At 39.4% G+C, this 16,958-nt stretch overlaps 1 protein-coding gene across 9 annotated transcripts in view; it reads left to right on the top strand.

Moving 5' to 3' along the window:
- LOC311268005 (uncharacterized protein) overlaps positions 1-16,958 on the top strand; it is a 107,806-nt gene that overhangs the window by 7,209 nt on the left and 83,639 nt on the right. For 4 of the 9 annotated variants that reach the window (XR_014623903.1, XM_084371317.1, XM_084371315.1 and 1 more), the window contains exon 5: positions 13,871-13,932. The exons of 1 other annotated variant lie outside the window; for it this stretch is intronic. Coding sequence is in view for 7 of the 8 variants with exons in the window: in XM_084371317.1 (XP_084227443.1) it covers positions 13,871-13,932 (62 nt within the window). In the remaining variant the exon portion in view is untranslated. 4 more of the 9 variants (XM_084371319.1, XM_084371316.1, XM_084371318.1 and 1 more) reach the window with 4 other exon arrangements.

Raw genomic sequence — 16,958 nt, 5'->3', positions numbered from 1 at the left:
CTTATCATATAGTTTGCTTTTAATAGCCCTGTGCTGGTTTTCTGGCCTTTCAACTTGTTAAAAAGACAATTTTCTGTGAAGAGCAACTTCAAAATCTCTTGACTTTCAGAATAAGGCAGAGAGAAAAAAAACAAAAACGTCCAAAAGCGAAACGAGAGAGTTTTTCTAAATGTTCCCAGCTTTTACCCCAGGGAGCTCCAATCCCTGCAGCTCCAACGGCTTACATGGCTTCCTATTTTATAAGCAGCTGAGTTGGAATTGCGGGAAGCTCTCTGCAACTGAGAGTGATACAATGGGGATGGGTGCGGTGGGCTCAGATAAAGGGTGGGGGATTCAGTGGAGTATAGGACATAGAAATGTCCTTGAGAATCAAAGAATCCAGCAGGCTTTTAGCCAAACGGCTCTGCTTCTTTATTTTGCTCTGCCGAGTCTCTTCGGTGAAATCCCTTTCTTGGCAGGCAAACTGAGAAAAACAGCAAACATTTTTCTTTTGTTGCCTTTGCTGCAGATTACAGGATGGTGCAGACAAGTACAGTATACCAATATGTGTGCTAGTATTTGCGAATTATGTATACAGCTCATTTAGCAATATGATCGTAGATACTTTCATGCTTTTATCTTTAATAAGATATTGGAGATCGTGAGATGGCAGCCATTTGATTGACATCTAATTCGTGTAGATATGAGTTTATATGCCCGCCCTGGAGCCTACAACTGCCAATGAGTGGCCATGTAGAAAAGAGACCCACTCTCTCCATTCTCCTCTCTCCTGAGCTGCTTACATGCCAGCCTCTAGATGGTTAATACATCATTTAGGCAATGACATTTCAAATCCAGCATGTATAGTTTATATCAGTTTTGAAAGCCCTAAAGTTGGAAATTGCATTTGAAGACTAGATTACAAATGCTTGCTTATCAAATATGCCTAAATAAATTACAAAATACTACAATGAGAACATGTATTTAAATAAAAGACAAGTAACTTGTCTTTTATTTTTAAAAATACATTTAAAAATTACATTCTATACAAACTGATATCATTGCATTTTAGACATTTAGTAGCCTCAATATGAGTTGGATTTTGTTGGGCCAGTTATTCAACTGGAGAATTGTTTTATTTAGTTTTTCCTAACCCTGACCCTAAGTAATTTAGTGTTTACTTTATCTGTTCTTTTCACTCCTAATGTAGCTTACTCTGATTTTGCATTGAATGTAGATCATGTCAGTGGTTAAAACAGTTTTATAATGGAAAAACGTCCAACATATTTCATATATTCAGTCACAAAACAGCATGCATAGAGTGCTGCTCGGGTGTGGAAAATGGTGTCCCTCTGGTGCTCTTCTGTTAGGGGATCCTGTTAGTTCAGAACTGTTGAAGAAATCTGAGGCACTCAAGAGGGTGATGAGATAGAAAGCCTTTAATCTTTCATAACAACAGTAAAAACATGCCAACAGGCAGCCATAAAATATGAAAGAGCTTTTTAACTCATCACCCTTGTGAGTGCCTCAGACTTCTTCAACAGTTCTGAACTAATATTTCATACGCTGTTAATGATTTACCGATAATTTATTGTTAAAGCAGGCGACTATCAATTTAAACTTTCTTCCCTAATACCAACAGAGTGATGTAGCCAACTAGATGACTATGCTGATTGGATGAATTACTTCACATGGCTCTTCCATGGGTGATGTATAAATACACAAGATGGTTAAGTGTGAGTAAACCTCTTCTTTACATCTCTTCTATGCTTTGATGGTACTTTATGTTTGATCACCAGCAGTAATGTTACTTAAAAACAAACTACAGCTACATGAAGAGTCCTTAGGCCTCATTTCCTGTACAAAAGTGTAGTTGATTTCTATTTTTAAAGACCCACTTAAATTTGATCCCACATGGGGCTTTAGATATCCTTATACATTTTTGGAAACATTAATGCATTTAAGCACCTGTGTCATTACAGTCGTCAGCTCTCCAGTGGAAAAGTATACTTTAAAGCTGCATTACCTGAAGTTGAAAACACTAAAGTGACATTATCAACTTACAGTTCCCTAATTACCAGCTAAACACTCCACTGTGTTCACAAGGTAGTTGCTTACTGTGTCCGTCTGCGGTTTGGTGCTGAGCAGGTAGTGTACTGTACAGTGTGCAGGTTTACTATTGTCTGTAGATGTTAACTTACCCGTATTACACAAACTCGTTTCACAGCGCTGTGCTGGGTCCAAAAACTGAAGACACTGAAGACAAAAGCTCACAGTCTTCTTGTGCCTGTGACTCATACAACCCTAGGTGTTACGTGCACTGCAGGTACAGCCATTAAAAAATATATATTCCTGCTGCAGATCAGAAGTTTTGGTTCAACAACTTTTAAGCGATAAAATGTAACTTCCATGTAGAAAGACAGTTGATTGTTGAGTCCCATTCCCAAATCGGCAAATATTGATGCTTTTGGTTGGCAGCTCGCAATGGGATGCCAACCTGGGAATGAGACTCGGCAATCAACTATCTTTCCCCAGGATGTTACATTTTGTTGCTTTAATGAATAAACTTGTAGACAGAGAGATGCCTTTTGGTGTTACATCCCTACTGTAAACACAGATTGTGATGTGACCTCTCCTATTTAATGTAGGCCTTACGCCATTGTTTTGTACAAACTTGTAAGCGCTCCTGGTTGTTGCAGTGTTCATTGCGCCTTGGTTTCGATCGGCTACATAATAAACAACAAGCTTCTTCCACATGCAGCTCACCTGCTGTTGTGACACCCGAGGTGTGTTTTTTGGTCATCATAGAGAGAAAACAGAAAAGCGAGAGAAACAGAAAGGAGAGGCAGCCAGTGTTCTTGCCCTAAGGTGGACAATTAAAGCAACACTATGTAATGTAGGCAAACTCTTGAAGCGATTCTGAAGGAAGATAGTTGATTTTTGAGTCTCATTTTCAGGTTGTCAAATACCGCCCCCCGCCCCTGCCACAAGTATACAGCGATTCTATGGAAAACACTGCCGCTACCCAATGAAGATTTTCCTTCATCGTAAGTGCAGACATTGACATATTTTACTCTGATGATACTCTTACTTGGAAAAAGTACATTATCTGTACTGGATACTTGTTTCAGACGAGTAACCCAAATAATTTCCCTTCAGATCCTGTTTCTTTGGGTCTTGGAGGGACTCACTGATGCTTCTCTTCAACATTGTTATGGGGACGCGCTGTTTCTGTGAGCAAGACTGTCAACACTTGGTCTTGAGATTGGTGTCCAGATTCAGAGACCTCATCCCTAGAACATCCTACTTTTCTATTTTTTGAATAATTTTTTATTTAGGGCAGGAAAATTATAGCATGAAGTCAGCCTGAAAATCAACTTGTGTTCACACGGAGCCGAGCCTCTGGCTGTTTTTAGCTATCCATGTGCTCCACCCCTGCACTTTGTTCCTGCTGACTTCATATGAGCATGCACTCACAATTTTTTTAATTTCCTCAAACAGCTATGAAATCCCTCTACTGTTTTCACCATTTAGTGTGATTATTTTTATGATTCCCTTCCATTTAGCATGTTTCAGGTTTTCTTTTACCTTTTTTGAGATAATATATCTCACCTGGAATCTGACACAGGTGACAAATGAATACTGTCCCCTTCCATCTGTGTACGAGAGTCTTTTCTCTTTGCCTTCTAACTGTATTTCTCCATCCACTTATCATTGCGGATAATATTGCTTCTATTTTGTATTCCACCCAACATTTCTAATTTAATGTAATTGAATAAAATCTGATTTAAGGGATTACTCCCCTCTCGATTTCTTATCACTGCACCGTGGAGCTGAGAAATTGCTTCCTCCTTAGATTCTGTGCCTAATCTTTAAGCAATTTCTTGCTTCCCAAAAGCTGAAGGGAGAGTTAGAAGATGTGAGGGAGCCGACTGTTTTATTTTTGTTGCAGGTAAATTGATAGATCCATTGCTACTGTGAAGTTATTCATATAGCAGGCTTTGGAGTGGATGGTCCTCTCACACACACGGCTGAAATAGACTGAATTAACTTGAGCCTGCTGCCCTCCTTTTGTAAAAGAGATCTTCAGACCAGAGTTTTAATAGTACAGATATCTGGTGACGGCGCAGTGGCGAGTAATAATAACCACCATTTTTCTCACTAAGTAATAAAGCGTTGTGAAAGGTCTAGGGCTGAGAAGAGAGAAGACTAAGTGGAAAATGCGAAAGGAGTTATAATAAGAAAGTTAAGCATGCCAGTGTGCTTCTTCCGAAGTGCTTATTGATGGTTGAATAGCTTTGAAACTCCCTCCTCCCACACTTTGCACACATTGGATTAATGTGTCTGACCATTTCTGTAACTCACTGAAAATAATAATCCCACCCAAAGAGCCTGAAAATGTGTGTCATTATGCCCACATTTGAACTGTATTTTGTCTGTATTGCCAATACCTCTACATGGCATTTCACATTTAGTTTAACAACATTACTCCCTGTTCGATATTTATGCAGGTAAGGTAGTTACAGAGCCTTTTGACATTTTGGGATGTCATATGGGATTATGGAATCAGCTAAGTCACTGACTTTTATGTTTTTGTTTGTGTTTTGACCAGCCCAGTCATCAGGAAATAATGTTAGCAGTTAATGTTTCTGCAAATCACAGACGCATCCAAACATGGCATATCACGTTCACATTACATGATTATTACTTGCTGACTCTCACATCCACGAGGTGGAGGGGGAGGTGGTGGTGTTATTACAGCTACAAGGCTGCCAAACAGGCGACTGTAGTCTGTGTGGACATGTCCAGACGTTTTTGTGGAGACCAAAAACAAGCATTTAAAGCCAAGCCATGATTTTTTCCCAAACTCTAACCAAGTGTTTTTTGTGCCTAAAGCTAAGCAGAGCATGAACACAGCATGACAAGAGAAAAATAGAAAATTGAACCTAGTTTAAAGTTTGAGCTTATCAGTGGTTTTGCTGAAACATACTTAGCTAATATTTATATTGTGATTGGGTTGGTTTTGGGCCATAGTTCCTTCTTTGCCATTCAAATTCCAAAGTAAAAAAAAAGTTTCTGTGGTTCTGTCCTTTGAGATTAACCTCAAACTGCATTTCATTTCCACCTCAAGAGTAATTCTGTCTGTTTGTAAATGTTTGTATGTTACTAAAACTACAATCGGCCATCTGCTTGCTGATAATGTGTCGACGTGTGTCCTGGTGGCTCAGTTGGCATTGTGTACCCAAACTGGCTTGGAGCCTTTGTCGCATGGCAACTCCTCCCTCCCCCGTCCATTGTATCGTTCTACCATCAATGGCTGCATAAAGCCAAATGTGTGTGTGTGTTCCCTTGTGGCTTTCTTGGAAAAACTAGCATTAGATTGTTATATAATGGCTCTGGTGGAGAGTTGCATTCAGCTGTGTTTCTGATGGAGATTAATGCAAACAATGACCTCAGTGTTGCTGGAAAATGAAGTGATGGTCCATCACTACTGTATAGAAGCTCTGATTGACTGACCATCAGACGTCCTAATCATCCGTGTAGGTCCTGTGAAGAGGACATGCTGCCATCATCAACACTCCCTACTCTTTTTAATCAGATTCTATTACTGGACAGACCTGCCTCAATATTTTATTGCTCGGCTCTTGGTCGACTGCCTTGGCTTTAACCAAAGCCAACGTGAAGCTTGACAAGACACCTGGGTGGAAGCGATGTCTGTACCAAAACCTCGCTCTGCAGCGCTGATGAAATCCACTCTGTGGTCTATTGATCTGGCCTGCGGTTTGATTGATGCCGTCTTTAAAAATTCATTAGTTTGAGGCATGGGGGAGCTGCAGGGCGGCAGGCGCTCCTGTAGGGCACATTTGTCTATGTTTACAGAACCAGGAGCATTCAGTCAGCAGCAAGAAAAGAGGCCTGACGGGGGCCACCCAGGACCCAATGAGTCACACTGTCACTCTGTACCAAATGTGCGCACAAACACTGGTATACAGAGTTCACCAAGGTGAGAAAAAAAAAAAAATATTCTGCACGTTCTTACATATCTATGTGTAGTTGTATTGATTGCCTGGTGTGAAGCACCCCATCCTTTTCCGTGGGCTTATTGCAGGCTAGCTGGCCCTGTGCAGGCTGTAACAAGACCTCTTGTTCTGCACAAATCCTTCATCTTAACAGATGTAACATACATACACTTCATTTAGAGGCTATGGTTGTTCAATTATCTCCCTCAGTCCTGGGTCATAAATCAGCTGTAGGGGTATTTTGCTATTAATAATGTATTGTGGACCAAATGTCACTGTTTATATTGACATTTTTCATATTTTCAAATAATCCAAAGATATTTTCAAAAAGGTGAAAATCCAACATAGTGAAAGATATTTTATTGTTCAGCTTTTTCTTTCATCTTAACTTCATTGTAAAACTTTTCTAATTAGCTGTGGGAAGTGACAGAGCGGAAGCGCTTTCTTCATCTTTTCAAACGTGTTTATAAGGCACAAAGAAACAACATTTAGAGACTGTGGTGTGTGCTGCCAGGGCATTATTATGCCTTTCTTTGTCCTCATGTTTCCTTGCATTGTCTCTCTGCCTTTACTTTCATGAATTAGACAATGAATTTGTACTCCCTTTAAAAACAAAGGGGGATGGGCGAATCAAGGTCTGCTTGATCTTTGAAATTAAAAGGAATCACAGACTTGGCTTGTTACGTCACAGCCTTGATAAGCAATATTTGGCAACAATGATTCCTGATTAATTTCTTGTTTTTTGTTTCCTCAAACTGTTCTAATTAATGGATTTCCATTGTTTATGTTAATTAACTTATTATTATTTTAATCACGTTTAATTTTAGATCTTCTCTATTCAGCTACTTTTCTGCGCCGTTTGCAGCCAACATAACAAACGCAGTGGACGCACAGCAGCAATGCTTAACAAGCATCTATGCTTGGTTTCCTGTCCTCAACTACAGTTTCAACAGGGCTGCTTAAAATATTCTCCTGTTTAAATGTAGGGCTCCAACTAAAGATTATTTGTCATTATTGATGAATCTGCCGATTGTTTTATGAATCGTTGAGTCAAAAAATTGTTGAAAAATGCTCATCGCAATTTCCCAAAACCAAAGTGACATCTTTAAATTGCTTTGTTTGTCCAACCAACAGTCCAAAACTCAACGACTCTTTATTTACTTTCTAGAATAATGAAGAAAAGCAGCACATCCTTACATGAAATAAGCTGGAACATTGTAAACATTGACATTTTTCTTGAAAAATGACTTTGTTTGACTTTGAAAAAGTTTGTTTTTCACTCAACATTTCTTTATAAAAGCCCGATGAGAGCAGTTAAGTACACAGACAATAAAAACAAACCAAAATACATACTTATAGCCTGTCTGCACAACAAATTTACCAGCTGGTATTAATAAAGAAACCTTGAACCTTGAACCTTATAGTACATAAATAAAACATGTACAATATTAACAGAACTCAGCACAAACAGTCAATGAGAACACATACACTCACACTGCTCCAAGCTAGCTTCAGCAGTCAGGTCAGTTGCAGTGAGGTATGAATGTGAATTGACAATATGTCAGGAGCGTTTTCCTTCTTCATGCCGGGAGAAGCTTCACACTTAATGACCCTGAATAGAAGGAGACAATGAATTTAAACGAGCACAGACCGTATTGAGCAGATGTAGAGAAAACAAAGTAAGTAAGCTCAGGACTTATATTTTATATTTGCTTCAGTTTGGAGCAGCATGAATTACACTCTCTTATTTTACATAGTTTTGACTCATTATACAAATGATTGTTGTTATCTGCATCAGTTGCTAATCTGTGCCACATCAAATGAAGAAGGTAAGTCAATCAAAGTTGACCTTTTTGACTTTCTATGTCAAAACTGTGATAAACTAAATCACAGCCCCAACCGTCCCCTTTAATTCAGTCGAGCCTAATCTAATATCAAACACGATAGAGCTAAGTTACTAGCTTACTCTAAATTTTAAACCACCCATAACTGCTTAACCAACCAGATCACCAGATTTAGGATCCACATCAAATTGTACTCACTCATAGGTACGCAGAATTCTTTTCTTTAAAATCCATGCATTATTCCCCAAGAAATAACGAAAATTTAACTGGGCTTCCAATTCTTTCTCTTTAGTTACCATTTCTACTCATGTTCATATTCTTAGTCTTCCTTTTTTAAATTAAATGTTCTGTACTTTCTTCTCTTTAAAAAAAGGAGAAGAAAAGAAAGGTCAGATATACTGCGTATTGCAAACATTAATCTCTGATACTGTATGTCCCAAACGTCTCTAATGTGATTAATGAGCATGTGGGATATCAATCACCTGTGTCCTTTCTGACTGCTCAGCTCATAAATGCAGCCAGCTACTACCGGGGATTTACCCGAATCAACGCATCACCTTGAGTGTGTGGGGGGTGACAGCAGTGGTGAAAAGGCAAATGAAGAGTTAATCACATAAAGAACATCGCATGCTTTGGAAAATACCCTGACTTGATAAGCAGGGTCATTAAGACATGCCAATTAGAGCTTGTGGTTAATTATAGCTGTGTTCTTCAATTAGTGCTGATTGGAGACAGGTCCAGTCAGTACTTAATGGTGAGCAATGGGTCAGCAGTATACAAAGCTCTTGTATTAATGACAAGTGAGATGAGAAGGGTGAATGAGTTTAAATAGCTGTGAGGAAAAATAAAATTAATGTCAACAGGGAGAATAAAAGGGATTGAAAGAGGCAAAGAGAAGGGAAATGGGAAGGAAAAGGCTTTCGTCAGCCTAATCATCCTGCTGCTGTAATTGTACTTGTAGCGAGTATCGCATTGAAACCCTACACCCACTCAGCTGCAGCTACAGACAAATGCCCACAACGCTCTCAATTCCACATGAAAGCAGAGACTGAACAGAAGGCGATCCCCGCAGTCTGCGCTCGCAGCTCCCCCGCAGTGGATTCTGGGTCAGGTTGTATTCACCAGCAGAGCAGAGGGAAAGCCTCGGCTGCCAGGACATCAAACATTGCAGTGCTGCCGGCTTTTTGAAGCAGGGAAATGAGAATTTGCCTCTGCCTGAGCTTGCATCACCCATGCTCCTCGCCCACTCCGACGATGGAGTGGGGGAAAAGTTCAGACACACCGGTCCACTCGGGCTTTGTCAGCGCAGACCAGAGCCCACGCTTTGTTCAGCATTTGTGTGTGGATGTATGAGTGATAGAGTTACGCCATGGAGGATGTGCCGTTTATTTCTTTGTATGTTGCTCTGCTGACATACTATAGTGCAGCACGTGTGCTTGTTTAAGTGATGAATATGCCTGCATGTGCATACACGATGTGTGAGAAGCCACTGAAGTCTAACATAATCACCGCACTGTTTTCATCCGCATGACTCAGTTGAATAAAATAGCACCTCTGGCTTCAACTTGTTACACAAGAGGCTTGTGTGAGAACATAGGATGGTAATGACTTCTCTCTTCTGCAAATAGAAACATGCATATCATGCACTCAAAGGTAACACGGGTGTCCTCAGGGGGAATGTATCTGTATGCTGTACATGTATTAACACTGATTAGTTGTTTGCGAAGGCTCAGGATCTGTGGCGGTGTCATCTCACACCAGTCTTGGGTGGAATAATGAGATGTGAGAACGACCGCAGTCTTGACTTTAATCTATCTTAATGCTACTGTGAGCACTGGTTCATTTTCCTCTCATAGTAAATAAATATTCGACTGGACATTCGCAGGCTTTAGAATTGTTTTCATAGTCATAGCAGATATATCTCCTTCAAGCCCTTTGGTTATACTGATACTACTACTCAGTTCTTTACTTTTCTGATTTTCAACCAGCTTTCTGTTTGTTGGTAGTTTACGCTAATGAACGATATTAAATTTGTTACAACACGGTCAATTTCCCACCTAATATGTGTTCATTCAAATGTGTATTTTAGTGTACTGTTTATCTAATGAACAATATTATTTGTTACCAGCTGGTCACCTCACTGTTTATCCTGTCTCAAAATGGTTTACAAGCCAAAACAAAGCACAACCCAACTCGCTGTTTGTCAGCCATCAGTGGGGGGGTGATTGGCTGCAGTGCATCACAGTGCATTCAGGTTGTTGTAGGTTTTCTACCTTTTGAGCAAAAAGGCGTACCACAGTTTTTTCCATTTTATGCAAAGGCTGTCTTTCAAGTGGTGAAATACATCTTTGACATTGAACTGAAATTATTGCTGAAGAAACCGGGATATACAGTATCTATTGTTGGTATTTTATTCGACTTATTTGTGCTTATATGGTTCAAATCACCAAAAAGACTAAATGTAAGTGATAGTTACCCCATACATGGTGATCTTCAGAGGGGGTTGAGTGTTTTTGTTCTTACCGGCTCTGTTGGTACTGTTGTACTGGTAGTTCAGTAGGTGGCGGACATCTTAAAGTGCTTTGAGTACCAACACTACATCAGCTTCGTGCTAGTGAGAAGCCAAAGAAGTGTCTCTTGGCAATACTGTGGGAAATGTTTACCCAGAGGCTCAATGTTTTGACAAACATGTCCAAAAAGTTTGTTTTGTCTTTTGAAAAATGGTAAATTATTCAAAATAGCTACTAGGGGTGTACAGGTACACAGAAGTCATGTTTTTTGTTTACAAGTCACAGTTCAGTGTGAGTTCAGTTCAGCAAGGAAAAAAATGCGCAGGACACATTTTTTTTCATGTATTTTGAACAGACAGTAGTGCAAGTGTCAAAGACATGATCCTCTTCCTGGGAACTGATGCTGTTGTAGTGGTGTAGCAATGCGCCAACAACAGGAGTGAAGAAGACTGCAAGCTTGTAAATGTGCTTGTTAGACCTCACAGATTCACACGTGGATTTTGATGAGAAACATTGAAACACTGAGCACCTTTTCAGTAAAGTACAATATCACAATGCAAAAATATGACTTCAAAACTATAAGTACATATATTTCATGTATCAAAATTAAGCAGTCTCTTTTCTGAATGGTATATTTTATAATTTATGGGAATACTTGTATTCATTCACAAATACTGTTAGTCTAAAGTGTTATCTTTTAATTATAAGTGTATTTTAAGTGTTTCTTCCTCCTATAAATCTGTTGGGGTCGTTAAATGTGCATGAAGCATTCATCCGAGTGACCTCTCTCGAACTGAACCTTCATTATTTCTTTAGTTGTATAAAACCAGTGACGCAAAAGCATTTACATCTTTGATCTCTGTTCTCTCACCTTGAGGCTTTGTGTTCTCTAGAAGACACATTCTCTGCTTAAGTAGTTCAGTGACGCACGTAAAAAAAGAGGCAGTGTTTCATTTGGCTGGAGCTTTTTTGCTTATTGATTCCCAGAGAAACTAATGAAGGCTGGAACACAAGGACGATTAGCTCTGAGCATCACAGGAGTGAGGTGTTTATTATAAAGAGCAGAGTTAAATGACGAAATCACTCTGAGTAGCTTTGTCCAGCTTTTAAATTTGATCTTTATTCACATATCTATTTGCTAACAGTACACAATCTTTCTGTCTTTTACTCAATCATTTTCTTTTCTTTCCTTACTTACTTACCAAATTGACCAAACTCCTGAGAGGCTGGACCGTTGAGAACACAGACATTAAAATTAATGATGTTTCCCCTCCAGATCCTCAGGTGACTCACACTAACTCTTCATTATTCAATACATGGAGTGATAGCAGGCGTCAAGCAATATCTGAAGAGAGCAGAAACCTTTTGGTAATAATTCTCTTTAATTGCATGAACAGTTGTTTGTGGTAATTATGCAGATGTAGATGTAGACGCTATTGAGACCTTTTACTTAAATAACCGAATCAATACAGCAGTAAAGGAATTAGGCATGAGCATGTACACCATCATCTGCATCTGTAAGTGTTTGAATGACTAAATTATCAGTATCTGTACACATCTGTATAGGAACAGGTGGGGTATAAACAGTAAGTGAGTGGGGCTCATAGGAAGCTGTTAATTTAAGCCTGAAATGGGTTAATCAGAAGTTGCTACACTATGTTTATTATTTACTCTGAACTTTTTGCAGAACAGCCAATAAGTACACTATCTGTACTTGTTTCAGCAAATGTAATGGAAAAACGGCCCTACGTCTGGGTCGGAGCAAATCAGAGGCAGAGTAGGGGCAGAACTTGGTGGAATAATGGGCCAACAATAGCATGGCAGCGGAAAAATTGTTGGATACATATTGATTTTTTTAACATTTGAGAATTCACAAACTTCAAACTTCAACCAAGACGAGAATTGAATTTAGTTACCACAGTGGCAACTTAATGCCGCACTGGTTACATAACAAAAACAAAATGAGAGAAAATACAACGTTGAGAGTCTCCATCTATCTGTACATGTTTCTGGGCGTAGTTGTGTAGATGCTTTTAGTTTTTGTATTGACGTGGTTCGAGGTTGGTTGTGGTTGTGCATTTCAAAGCCCAGCAGTGCGGCTCAGACAGAGGTGCTGCGGTGGGAGGCAGGACAGAGGTGGGTGGGCTGCTGGAGAGACGTGGCCTGATAAATCACATCTGTTCTGGAGACGTGAGCCTGATGCCTGAACTGAAGCGTGACCAAGAGGTGAGGGAAGAAGAGCTGATAAAGGAGAAGAGAAGAGGGGCGGAAAATTGAGACTTTGACTCGTAGCTCTTCTTCTTCTTCCTCTTCTCTCTCTGTCTCTTTGTCTTCTGTTGCCTCTTTACAGACAGAAAAGCTACTGTAGCTTCCTTTAAGGTGTACCCATGAGTAAAGTCATCTCTTTTACACAGCGGTGAACAGATGGAGCATCAGAGAGAGTTACATAACTGCTGCTCTAATATTGACAATCACCAAAATGTGCAGAAAAGTGAAAGTAACTCTGATACTGTGAGGGTGTTTTTCACCTCTTTCGACATGTAATCAGCGGGCTAAATATAGAGATGGTGTGAACTTTATGTGATTCACAGTGTTGGCATTGTACAGCTCACCAAGTCATTCACAGCAGAGACTGGTTCAATTTAACACCTGTTCAATGATGCTTAATGCCATCTCTGAAGGTGCCACCAGGGGTTCAGGTGAGGTTTCTTGGGATGTCGTCGTTCTTCCTTCCCTTTTGTCTCTTCTCTGGATGTTGCACTGGCTGGTGTTAAAGCCATGGCTTAATTACCATTCTGCAGGGCTCCCTGGGCCAGAACGCCTCAATTACCAGAATTACCCGCCTGTGGTGTCACATTAATTGTAAAGCAAACGCTTGTCACTATAAAAAATAATTTTAAAAAATAATTTTTTATGAAAGATAAAGAGAGTGGGAGGATGGCTATGGATGCAAGAGGGGGCACTGTGCTCGAGGCTTTTGCAGACCCATGAGAGTTAAATGTGCCTGAACTCTCTAATGGTGCCGCCGTGCATCGAATTTCTAAACAGGCTGCCAACAAAGAGTATGGGCTGTTTGTGCTAACAGGTGAGCAATACTGTGCACATTCATGTGGACAGTTTCAAACTGTTGACAATTGTTCAGATGTTAAATTATCCGTTAAAATAACAACACGGTAGACTCACTGTATCAGCACAGAGAAGGCAGCTAAACATCAGATGAAAACCTAAAAAGAGAGAGACAAGCATTTAGCATTGCAATTAATTCATGATTGTTTGTAAGTAATAGATTAATCGTTTGGTCTATTAAATGCCAGAAAACTGACAGAAAGTTTCTGATATCCTGATTGAGGTCATTTCATATCCAGATAACAACACATATTGCAAACTTTCTGTAAAATTTAGTGAATAAATAGGTTATGTAAAATGCCCATATGGAAAGGCCTATTTATATTACATGTTTGGTCAATAAATTAAAGATACTCACTCATATTTGATTTCTTTTTTTCACGGCTTTCAGGTCCATGGCAGCCTTTTCATTCACAGACCATGTCCTCGCAGCAGAAGTAGCGCCTCTTTTAGGTAAGAGCTCCTTGATTCGTCTTTGTTCTCTTGTTCTGAATTACCCAGCTCTGAGTCACGTTGACTCTCTTCCATGTTTATTCGTGTTGCCTTCATTCATATTTCCTGGAAAGCGTCATCCAAAAATGTAAGATTACTATTATCAAAAGTGTAATTTGTGACACAACGAGCGAAAAACTAGAGCAGCCATTCCCACAAATATAACAACTCCGATCTTGTTATTGGCGCAATATAAGATACTGCTGATGCTGTGTCGAAGTCTGTTCCCTTGTCAAATAACCTTGCCCTTCTCTTCAAATTGTGTTTCCTGTACTGCCATCTTATGTTTTTAAGGTCGCAGACTTCACAACAGTGGATAAAAATAGGTCAGACAAAGGAAGAAAAACATGTTATTTAACTACCTCGTTTTATCACTTCTGAGTATTCTTTTAATCTAAAATAATTCATGGCAACTTCAAACTTATTTACAAAATAGAACATCATAAACTTTTATTTGTTTATTGCAACTTACCCCTCCCATCTGCTGTATCTTCATGGCCCATTGGGCTGCCGTGACCCAGAAAGAGATAAAGGAAATGATAAATGTTTTCACAATAATAGTAAAAACACTAATTACTGTTTTGCAAAGTCCAAGATTACGTGATCTCTTGTTTTGTCCAACCCTTTTCTGCTTGAAAAATGTTTTTGATAAATGACTTAAACGATGAATCAATTATCAAAATGGTTGCAGATTAATTTTCTTATGATTAGCTATTCGATTAATTGATTGTTTCAGGAATCTATGCAGTGCAAGCAAGTTTGAGTGACAAGGACAAAACAAGGGAAGCCAAGCAATCAAGAACAGACGAGGCAAGCATGCAGTGACGAGGCACGATGACAAATCCTGTTGCTTTCTAATCAGTTTTAAGATTTTACACACACACACACAAAATTGTGTTTCAGCTCCGTGATGCTCATTCTGTAATGACTGTGTAGCGTGAAAACAGAATATGTAGACGGCAGCAAAGATGTTCAGTATAAGGAGGAGAGCATCCTTCATGGTGACTGTGTAGTGCTGTTTTTGTTTGTGCTGCGCGCTCAGCCATGATAATTAAAAGACTCCCTCCATTCGTCCCCCAGAGTGCCCACTGTTTCCTGCTCAGCTGAAGGAACAACTTCTCTGCATTACCGAACATCCAGAGTCAGACATGGAGGAGTTGAACAATGTAAAATGCAATTGCAAACAGCGAAATCCAATTTAATTAAAAACTGAATTATTATTGTCATCATTATACAGCCACGTCTGCTGTAGGGGCTCTCCTCTGGTCACTGAGTGTTTTGTAATTTCACAAGTGCTGGTTAAGAGACACGTGACTGAAATGTATGACCAGAAGGAACATCTCACCTTGCTATTATTAAACTGTTCATATCGAAGTTTGTTTATTTATTATTAGGAAACATTTCGTGCATAATGAGCATTTTAGGAGACTCTCCTTCCTTCTAAAGTTACAGATAACAAGCTTGTTATGTACTTATCTTGGGAAGAAGTGAAAATAATGATAATCTCAGTGGAAATTGGAGTTCTCCCTGGCTCAAAGTTTGAAAGGTTGTTCCCACTCAGATGCAGCACATATTATCCATCTGTTGCAGTTGCATAAATACGGTCTCGAGCTGCATATTTTTTATCTGCTGTTTTATCATTTTTGGGCCACAGACAGCTAATGAAACTCCAAAAACCTGCTCATGTTTGTTAATTTCGAAGATTAAGCTAATAATGTCAACTCGAAAGATTTAACTTTTTTTAATGTTAAAGTCGAACAACAAAAGCTCATGTCCCTCTACATGACTTCTGTACATCAGTAAAAGTCTTATGTGACAATTATTATATCTTAATAATTTCAGAACAAGCACACTGTTTGTTGTAACGTTTTCTAAGGGCACACAGGGCTACATGATGTGATCCAGGAGGTTGTTTCCCTTGTGTATTCAGCTTGACTCTAACGGATGTCCTTGTGTATTTTCCACATCCTGGGCCTCGGCTGGGGCTGTTTTTGAATAAGAATTCATTTATTCATAGTTCCTGGAAACACAGATGATATTGGAAGAAATCTGACCCTGTGCTGCAACAGGGTGGAAGCTGAGTATTATTTACCAGAGGTATCGTGCTTATCGCGATGAGCTTCTCATACAATGCACTGAATTAGTTAGGCAACCGTATGGCATTCAGTCAGTGAATCTATATCCTGTTATGCAAATGTGGTCACTGCTCGTTTAAGTGTAAACCCGAAGTGTCTTTGGGGAAATCAAACCTGGTAGATTTCATATTAATCTTAGCATAAATAAACATATATGAGGATGAGGATGATTCTGAGTGAGGGAAACAGTCAGTGACAGAAAGGCAGGCGAGGAAAAACGTCAAGCTGCAGCGTTTCTTCTGAAGGAGAGCGCTAATCCGGACGTTTATCTCCATGCGGCTTAAACCCATTTGATGTCATTTGCATGTCAACATTTTCTCATGTCAGTGAGACCTCTGACAGCGCTGCGCACATGTTCAGTGTAGTTAACATCTGCTACTATGTGCGGAAAAGAGACAGGAGAGCAAGACGTGTTTACAGAAACAGTGTACGGTATGTACAAACACGTGATTACATTGAAAATGCATTGCTGTTTAGTCTGTTCCATTTATCTGCCTCTCAAAGTCTCCTGTTGGACCCAGTACACATTTTCTTTTTCAGAATAAACATGGCTACTTAAAAAAGACGAAACATTTGATGCAAAGAGTTGCTTTCATCACATGTGATGAATTACATGCATGTCAGATTTGGTGGTTTATAAATTTCTTACAGTGTGAGATTTAGTTTGACAGCTCACTACAGAACACTAATGCTGTTACTTTAAAGTGAAACCTGTAGCGTTTTTGGTGAAACTAACAGCAACTATGCAACAGCAAAGTAACCAATAAGCAAATATCAGAGGCAAACAAATAATGAATAGCAAATAAAATTAAACCGGTTTAGCATTTCCTATAACATCGTCGAACTCTGGAT

This window comes from Pagrus pagrus (assembly GCF_965226575.1).
Source record: "Pagrus pagrus genome assembly, chromosome: 13".
NCBI lineage: Eukaryota > Metazoa > Chordata > Actinopteri > Spariformes > Sparidae > Pagrus > Pagrus pagrus.
Note: the sequence above shows the minus strand (reverse complement) of the source record. Positions and strands in the feature narration are given on the sequence as shown.